Raw genomic sequence first — 9,308 nt, forward strand, 5'->3', positions numbered from 1 at the left:
AGTCTTGGCCTTCCGGCTCCTGTGGGGTGACTGTCATCAGTGCACGAAGGGTGGGAGACCGGTGACCAGTTGGGAATTGCAAAGGAGAGCCCAGAGGAGAATCCTTCGGATGGCAGAGCCGAGAGTCTGCTTGGTCTCTGTCGTGGCCTCCCCGCCTTCGTCCTGCGCCCACCATCACTTCCCTGGCTCAGGGTAGAGTGTGCGAGTGCACGTGTGAGGGTGTACATGTGAGTGTGCACGTGCCCTAGATTTTAACGAAAATCTGCTGACTCAATGCGTGTGAATGCGTAAGCGTTTATGCAAGAGCGTGCATGTGGCTTAATGCATGTGCATCTGAAGATACGTGGGGTGTGGAGGTAGTGGAGGCTACGCAGGATTCAACTATAGCGCACCTCTGTGTAGACCGGACAGTCAATGTGAGAGGAAGTAGCGAGCAAGCAGAGTACGAGGGAAGCCAGATGGCTCCTTTTGACTTCCCAGACTAGCCTGGGGTGGGAGGCGGGGGCGAGGTTGTAGGGTGGCGGGGCTGCGTGGTTTCCTAGTTTTGAGTTCTCAAACCAGGCCGCAGGGGTCAGCCCCCTCGCCACACCCCTCTCCCCACCCGGAGTCCCTCGCTACTACTGGCCTTGGAGCTGCTTCTCCAAGGCCCACCCCAGAGGCTACCACCTCGCATGGTCCCCTGCCCTGGCAGAGGCCAACTCCGTGGGCCCTTGACCCCACCCATACATCTGCCCTGGCAGCGGCCAGATAGCTGAGGTCCTCACAGTCTTCCCCGCAGCAGCCATTCCAAACTCCATGCCAAAGCCTGCCCCACCCCTCACCACCTCCCAGGGGCTTGGTATTGGCAGTGGAACAACCTTGAGCTTCAATTTTGCTTCCTCTGCTCGGGCTGGGCCTCAGTTTCTCTGCCTGTAGCATGGGGATGAAGGTCTGCACCATAGGTCTGCAGTGAGGATTAAAGTGAAGAGCGGTGGGCTGCTCCGGGCGTGTTCCAGGTTGTCAGCACCAGGTAAACAGGGTCAAACCAATGCCCCCCACCAACTCCACTTTCCTCCCCAGAGCCTAACCAGCTCTGCTCTCCGGCTTGGCCAATGTCCCTCGGGGTCGCCTCGCCTGGCCAGGGGCGGGAGACAGAGCCGACTCAGGGTGCTTGAGGCAGGCGGAGAGGCCGCAGGCGGGTGAGAGTGGGCTCGGTCTTTCCAGGAACCTCCCCTCTACCCCCCACCCTGCGGGAGCGCGCGGGACAGGCTGCGAGTGGGCCACGAGCCTGCGCCGCCGCGCAGAGGGCGCACAAATTGTATTTCAGCGCCGGGTCCTTCCGGGTTAATGAGCTGACACCATGATTAAAGCTGACCATTTGTAATGTGTCTCGACCCCGCCGCCGAGCCCTGAAGAGGTTAATGCGGTGACGGAGGCCGGCACCTGCCCCTCGCCGGCCTCCCGGGCCGAGGCGCACAGCCCCTACCTCCACCCCCTCGCCTGCCCCTGCTCGGCTGCACTGCCGACTCCTAATCAATTAGCCCATTAACGAGCCCTTCGAGGAGTTAAGTAGCGAGAGGTTTTGCCACGGGTAGGGCTGCAGTCGGTAACTCACCGGCTAATGATATTATAAGCGCTTTACTCAATAACCCCGCGCGGCGCGGGCGAGGAGGGAACTGCACCGTCATGGTGCAGTGTCTGGACATTTGTGGGGATTGACTCCAGAGTCTCCTATCACTTTGGTTGCTTTTGGGGGAATATCCCAGGAGCTCTCCGCTGATGGGTCCCGAGGTCGCAGCTCGGGAGGATGGCGTTGCCTTAGTGCCTTGGGGTCTTACCTCACCTTGGTTTCCTCGATGCTTGTGTAGACAACTGTGCCCTGGTACCGTTTTGCCAGCACCAGGCTGCTATTAGATCCAGTAACAGCCGATCTGGGAATTAAAGGGGCGAGAGCCGGGGCTTAGAGGCCGCTGCAAGGAGAGAACGAACCACGGTTTCTTGAACACTTACCCGGCGTCTTGGAGTTGGCCACTTTGACCTAAGCTAACTTCTTGGAGGTGGGCATTGCTTCCTCGGATTTTGGGAAAGGAGGAAACCGCTGCTCAGAAAGTTTTAGTATCGTGCCCAAGGTCACCCGGGTGAGATTTGGTTCGATTTTGCCTTATTCTAAAACCATGTCCTGTTCTCACCTCCTTCTTCTTCTTCCCAGCATCAAAGCGCTTCTATTTCTGCAGCAATTCCGTGGCCTGCAATATTGGCCAAAAACCGAGGATCACTTGTGAAACAGAGGGTGGGCCATGGGCTATTCAGCAAAAGTTTACAGAATAGCTATTATGATCTCCTAGTGCTTCTGGGCTTTTGGTGCCTTTTCCTCTCCTATCTGATGCCTTCCTCAAAACGGGAGAAATGTGGAGATGCTATTGAGAAATTCATTTCACCTGTGAGGGCAGTGAGGGTATAACTGGGACTGGACTTGTCCTACTCCACGCAGTCTGTAAATGGTGGCGCTGGGACTCGAACCAGGATCCCTTGCAGCAAGATCTAGGTCTCTCCTCCCCATCCCCAAGGATCATGCAGGCTAACATGTTGGGCCTGTTACAGGGGTGAGTTCTGTAGGCTGGGATGCACAGAAGTTGTCTGTTCCTGGGACTCCCAGTTAAGCTCCCAGTTCGGAGGAGGCGCATGCTCCTAAACCCCCTCCCTCCCATGCGGGACGCAGCGGTCTTGGGGTGCCAGCTCTGCACCCCCGCCGCCCGCCGTGGGGGAGAAGGGGTGGGAGGCTGGGGAGGGTCTTGGAGCAGCCTGTAGGAGCTCCTTCGACGGTGCGAGGACAGATCGCTCGAGGGAGGCGTCGGGCCACTCCAGCTCGGAGCCCCGCGCCGCCCCTGCCCCTCCAGAGGGCCAGAGTCCGGGCCGTGGGAGTCGCCACAGTGGCCGGGGGCGTGGGCTGGAACCTGTGCTGCTGCCCGCCAGGCAGTGCCTGGTTGGACACAGCAGATGCCCGCCGGGGTCTCGGCGCGCTCCGGGGCGCACACTGGCTGCGTGCAGGGCCTGGGCTTTTTGAAAATTTCCGGGGCCGCTCGGCGGCGCTGCGATTGGCCGCGGCCGGGTAACCTCTATGCAAATGAGGCCGCGCCACCTCCGCGCCGGCGGAGACCCCGCGAGCTGGCGGGCAAGGAAGGGGCATTCGCGGCGGGGCTGGGCGGGCGCACCCAGAGCCGGGCAGGCAGGGGTCCCCGCGCAGCCATCCCGTGCCCGCGTGTCCCCCGCGCAAAGGGGACGCCTCGCCAGCTTCGCCGCCCCCTCCCCCCGGCTCCCCTCCCCGCCCCTCCCCCCGCCTGCCTGCCTGCACCACCTTCCACCCAGATCGTCTCTAAAGGGAGTTCTTGGTTTCCTCCGATTTCTTATGAACCCAGGATGGGCAGCAAGGAAGATGCAGGCAAGGGGTGTCCGGCGGCCGGCGGCGTCTCCAGCTTCACCATTCAGTCCATCCTGGGCGGGGGCCCCTCGGAGGTGCCACGGGAGCCCGCCGGCTGGCCGGCCAGGAAGCGCAGCCTGTCCGTGTCCTCGGAGGAGGAGGAGCCGGACGACGGCTGGAAGGCACCTGCCTGCTTCTGCCCAGACCCGCGCGGCCCCAAGGAGCCGGGCCCCAAGCATCACCCCCCCATCCCCTTTCCTTGCCTGGGTAAGGATCGCCCGCCGCCGGGTCGGCCGCGAGCAAGCTCTAGGGGAGGGAAGCTGTGCCGGGGTCCATCCAGGTCCCCTCTGGCCAGAGCCCCGGCCGCCCGCCCGGGGTCCAGGGAGGAGGGAGGGCACACGCGCGCGTTGTTGTCTCCTCCTCCCGGAGGGGGCTCGGGAGGTGACGGGAACACAGACCTCGCGCGGCGCGGGCTCGGAGACGGCTGGGTTGGCAGGAGAATGTACCACCGCGGGCTGGTCCGGGGCGGGCCGCACACACGGCCCTGCCCTCAGTGTCCCCTTTGTACATCGGTCGGATACTTTCCGAACAAGAGGTCTAGAAGTCGGGTCCCAGCGGTCCATCTGTCTCTACCGCAATCTCTTCCAGCTTCTTTTTTCCTCCTCTCCCCCCCCTCTGCCCGCCCCCCCCCCCCGGCCTGATTACCACTCCAAGATGATTGACAATGGTGCCTTTCAGAGATGGTTCCTCTTTACAACACTGACGAAGGGGAGCCCCGCGTTGGTCCTTAGCGTGATTTCCGAACAAACGGCCTGTGAAATGATGCCACACTATAAAGCTCGGGGAACCCTTCCAGCTCGGTTATCAGGAGGCAAAATCACCTTTTAAAATGATGCTAATGCACCCCGTGCAGACTTCCTCCCCCTGCTGCCACATGTCCTTTCCACGAAGCCGGGGGCGCAGAGGGAGACCCCGTACTGGAAGGCGCTGGGTCCCGTTGCTTTTTCAAGGCCGGGGTGCCGGGCGCTGGGTTCCAGCGAGAGGGAGAAGAGGAAGGGGATGGGACCGGGGCTGCAGCCGCCTGGCATCGCCCTGGCCTCGGCCGGGGCTGGGGGGTCCGGAGGCTCCCCCGTCCATGCCTTCCTGCCTGCTCTCCCTCTCCAGGTACCCCCAAGGGCGGCGGCGGCGCGGGGCCGGCGAGCTCGGAGCGCACGCCTTTCCTCTCTGCTTCGCACCCGGACTTTAAGGAGGAGAAGGAGAGGCTCCTGCCCGCGGGCTCGCCGTCGCCAGGGCCCGAGCGGCCGCGGGACGGAGGCGCCGAGCGGCAGGCGGGCGCCGCCAAGAAGAAGACGCGCACGGTCTTCTCGCGCAGCCAGGTGTACCAGCTCGAGTCCACCTTCGACATGAAGCGCTACCTGAGCAGCTCGGAGCGCGCCTGCCTCGCCTCCAGCCTGCAGCTCACCGAGACCCAGGTCAAGACTTGGTTCCAGAACCGCCGCAACAAGTGGAAGCGGCAGCTCTCGGCGGAGCTGGAGGCGGCCAACATGGCACACGCGTCGGCGCAGACTCTCGTGGGGATGCCGCTCGTGTTCCGGGACAGCTCGCTGCTGCGCGTGCCGGTGCCGCGCTCGCTCGCCTTCCCCGCGCCGCTCTACTACCCGGGCAGCAACCTCTCGGCCTTACCTCTCTACAACCTCTACAACAAGCTCGACTACTGAGCGGCCGCCGCCTCCCGCCGCCCCCTCCCGGCGCTCCGGGGCGCGGCGGGCTGTTGCCAGAAATACTAAGAAATACACCATGTGTATTCATTATCTCTTATTTATGGCCTCTGCCCTGCTCTTTTGTTTTGATTGTTTCGGGTATTTATCGGCAACTTCTCAAGCCAGATCGCCTGCTTGCTACCCAAAACAAACCGATGCGCTTTGAAAACCATTTTGGAGGGGATGTTCTCGGGTGGCGGTGGGAAAGGGAGTTTCGGCCAAATAATCTACATTGATTGGTAGGGGGGCGGGGAGGGAAAGTCAGAAAAACACCAACCAAACCAGGTACACTCCTCTCCCCGTATATATACACCTGTATGTACGTACATGCACACGCACAACAGCCGGGGGCTTTGGACAATTATCGCAACGCCTCTTTACGATTTCCTCGTCCCGAGGATGGGTAGGGGCGAAAGGGGGAAGATTTCAGATCTGTAAATATTTTTAAAGAGGTAAACAAACAAAGAAAAAATAAAACATTTTAAGCATCGTTGCTAACTTTGGTGAGATTGATTGCCCAGCGTGCTAACGCGCGGCATTTCTCGCTTTTCGGTGGAGGCAGGCGTGCGACCGGAGAGGTCCTGCTCGCCCAACGGGGAGGGTGGGACGGGGCCTGGGGTTAAGGGTGGGGACCTTGGCGCCGCCGAGGCGGTACGCGGGCCCCAGCTGCACCCCCTTCCAGTCCCGGGTGCCCGTAGACCTGGCGCAGGCGGAGGCGCACCTGCGCCGGCATCCAGCTCGGGAGCCCGCGCGGCGAGGGACAAAGGCGGGGAAGCCTCCCTGCAGAAGCGCTGCCTTCCCCGGACGAGCATCTTCCCAGCGCCGCGAGCGCGCTTGGCCGCAGCAGGGCGCCGTGCGTCCCGGCCCCGCCGGTGCCACGCGCCTCCTTCCAAGGGCGACGGTCAGGCGGGATGGCGCTGCCTGAACCCGGTTCACAGCCCGCTTGGCGCGTCCCCCAGGCCGGCGCACGGTTCCCGACCAGAAGGCACAGGGGTGCGACTCGAGCCGCCCGGGGACCCGGCGCGGAGAGGACGGCACTTCGGCTGAGGAGGGATCCGAGGCTGGAGATTAGCAAACAGAGCGCGGGAAGCAAGCTTTTTTTTTTTTTTTTTTTTTTAATTTTTTTTTTGTTGTTGTTGTTTACAGTTTGCATTGTGCGTGGCTGAGTGGCTGGGTCAAGGGCAAGCACGTGGCCAGCCGCACTGCAAGGACCCGCGGAGCTCGGCCTGCGTGCCCTCCGGCTGCTGCCCCCCAGCACCTGCCGCCGCGCGCGGGCTGCCAGGGCGCGGCTCCCAGAGAACCGCAGCGCGACGGTCATGCACACCGCAGAGTTTTGCAGTATTTGATCGCAGCCACCAGTTCCGTGTAAAACGTCGGAAAAAATGGCTGGAGCTTACGGGAGGAGGATGGTTCGGTGTCACGTGGGGAGAACTCCCCGGCCCTCCTGCCTCCTGTCCCCAGGCCCCCTTAGCCGGTGCAAGGGTGCTGGGAATGCGACCGCATTCTCTAGAAGGAAAGCATTAGCGCGATAGATAGACTTGTCTCCGAGCCCAGAGAAATCCAGATTATTAGCATTTTATGAAAATGTACAGGCTATCTGTAAACCGACTACATGACCTGCAGTATTGTCTGAAAGTGCTTGGTCTCTTGTCCATTTCGAGGTCTCGTTGTTTTCGTCTCACAAAAGATTTCATGGAAATTACATTCTCTCTTAAGATGACGTCAGAGGGATGTTATCCAAGAACACATCTGCAGATGCGAAGTTAGTTTTAGCCCACTTACTTCACTCCAGTTGATATCAATTCACTATATATATTTACTGAGCCCTAGAACTTGCTGAGAACCATGGTAAATATTGTATAGACAGAGAGAAATCAAAAGTGACACTGGATCCGTTTTCTTCTGACTTATTTGCTGCATATATTTTATTTCAAAGAATTTTTTCTTTCCAAATGATGCACTTTAAGTTCTTCTTGTCTTTTAAAGTTGCTATTTGAATATTCCACGCAGAAACAACCAATTTGCTCAAGGAACTATTTATATAGGAATATCCCATCTATCTCATTATTATCTGCATTTCGATAGATTATGTTTTTGTCAAGAGATGATGGTTTTAACAGTATTGGGTCACTATATTCTACTTACGCTTACTTCTCTTATAGGATGTGGTTTTCTCTAGCCACTCTAGGCTGTTAAATGGCAGAGTGATTTTGCCCTTAAGATTTCAGGGATGACCCTTTTCTGGTTTATCATATAGTGAATATTTCTATCTTTTTACTAACCCAGAAATTAGCAAAGGTGATCCAACAGTGCAATTAGTTTCTAGAAATTCCCTCCTCTTACAGGTAAGAGGTTCTCTCTCACACACACAGACACACACACACACACACACACACACACACATACACACGACTTTGCATTTGGATTTAAAATGTTCAAGACTCCATTGTGGCCAGATCTCCTATCTCAAGACTATCAATTCATTTGAATAATCAGCAAAATCATCAGCCTCCTTTCAGGCTGTAAACTGGATTTAAAAGATTGACGTTTCTTAAAACTCGAATAGAGTCCGGCTGCAACTGCGTGCCCAGAGGGACCTGAATCATACACACACTGTATAATGAAATACACTTAGATTTTATTAGCAGATAATTCATGCTCAGAATCTTGAAACTCTAATAGAATTAAATAAACAACTGGGAAAGGGAACCAAATAGAATTATTTGGAGATAAAATTATTTAGCCAAAGTTAGAATGGAGGCAAGGCACTGCATTTTAAAATTCTTAACCTCGCCATTTACTCATTGAAAGAGAAAAGATAGAGAACCAAGTATGAGGATTGGCGATGAGGGAGGGCAAGAATCTGTTATTGTAGCAGTAATATCAACACAGTGGGCAGAAGGGTGGTTACTGTGTGTGTGTTTATTGTGTCAAGAATCCTAAAAAGAAATGCACCTGGGTAGGGTCTGTGAATGGGTAAAGGCCAACAACACTTTTCCTCTATCAATGTACCTTAAAAGTTAAACAGTTTAACTCCAACAATTTCCTTCCACTTCATACAAAATCACCTAATAAAATAGGATTTTTTTTCACAAAAGGCATTTAAAAAGAGGTCACAGTATGAGTTAAATTGAAAATTGTCAATGAGCTTTTGATACTCAAGAGTAACTGAGTCCAGCATTCTAGTTATAAATTAAGAATTACTTCTCTTTCATAGAGATCAAGTAAGTTACAAAAGCAACCAGCTTGATTCTCCTATTTCTGGAGGAGTCTAGAGACAGTTAAGGAGAACAAACTGAGCCTGTTAACTCTAGGGAGTTTTTGGGTTGGGGAAGTCAAAGAGGGGAGAAGCTTGTAGTTATCATTTTAATCTTCTGCTTAAAGATACAGAAACTCTTGAGCTTTAACCACTGCAGAGTAATTGTTTTGGAGTCTGTCCACCCTTCTGAACAGCCCCCCCCCCCCGCCGCCCCCCCCCTCTCCCGACCCCCAGAGCAAGGACTGTCTGATTAATGCATCATCCCAGAGGCTCCCACGAGGCCTGGTATTCAGCGGCTGTTCCATAAATGTTTGCAGAAAGATGGAATGGAAGGATAAAGCATAGTATAAATAAGGATGAGTTTCTACGATATGAATAGATCTTAAGACACTGGGAAATGTGAGACCCTGGTTCACAGGTGGAAACTCCAGGAACTGAGAACAAACCAAGGCAAAGTAACACAATTGATTAGAGCAAATATTTCCACTCCATTTATTGGTTAACTTCATGGGTATATGCATATCTGGTGAAAGGGAGAATAATTTAGCTTTTTAAAAGTATTGACTTAAATGAGGTTCCTGAGCCCGAAAGGCTGAGAGCTGCGCCACTGGTCCAACTGGAAAGAGCATCTTTCCCGCCTACTAGTCTGAGGACCCGCCAGGCGTAGGGAAACTACATTTCCCAGCGCGCCGCCCACGGGTGGGTGAGAGCCTGAGCTCAGGCTCGGCGCGCGGTGCACTTTGGGAGTTGTAGTTCCCGCTCGTCCCTCACGTGCGCGGGCGCCGCAGCCGGGCCGGGAGGAGAGACCATGTGATCGGAAAAGCCGCGGTTTGCCTTTGAGCCGGAACAAGATGGCTGGCTTGACCGACGCCGGGCCTCCGAGCGGACCAAT

At 56.3% G+C, this 9,308-nt stretch overlaps 1 protein-coding gene across 1 annotated transcript in view; it reads left to right on the forward strand.

The window, feature by feature from the left end:
- The window catches only part of HMX2 (H6 family homeobox 2), a 7,922-nt gene extending 2,707 nt beyond the window's left edge, over positions 1–5,215 (forward strand). Inside the window, exons 2-3 of the mRNA XM_038577970.1 lie at positions 3,396–3,664; positions 4,562–5,215. Coding sequence (XP_038433898.1) covers positions 3,397–3,664; positions 4,562–5,115 — 822 coding nt within the window. The 5' untranslated portion in view covers position 3,396 and the 3' untranslated portion in view covers positions 5,116–5,215. The remainder of the gene's footprint in view (positions 1–3,395; positions 3,665–4,561) is intronic.
- The last annotated feature ends 4,093 nt before the right edge of the window (positions 5,216–9,308 follow it).

This window comes from Canis lupus, chromosome 28 (genome assembly GCF_011100685.1).
Source record: "Canis lupus familiaris isolate Mischka breed German Shepherd chromosome 28, alternate assembly UU_Cfam_GSD_1.0, whole genome shotgun sequence".
Lineage (NCBI taxonomy): Eukaryota > Metazoa > Chordata > Mammalia > Carnivora > Canidae > Canis > Canis lupus.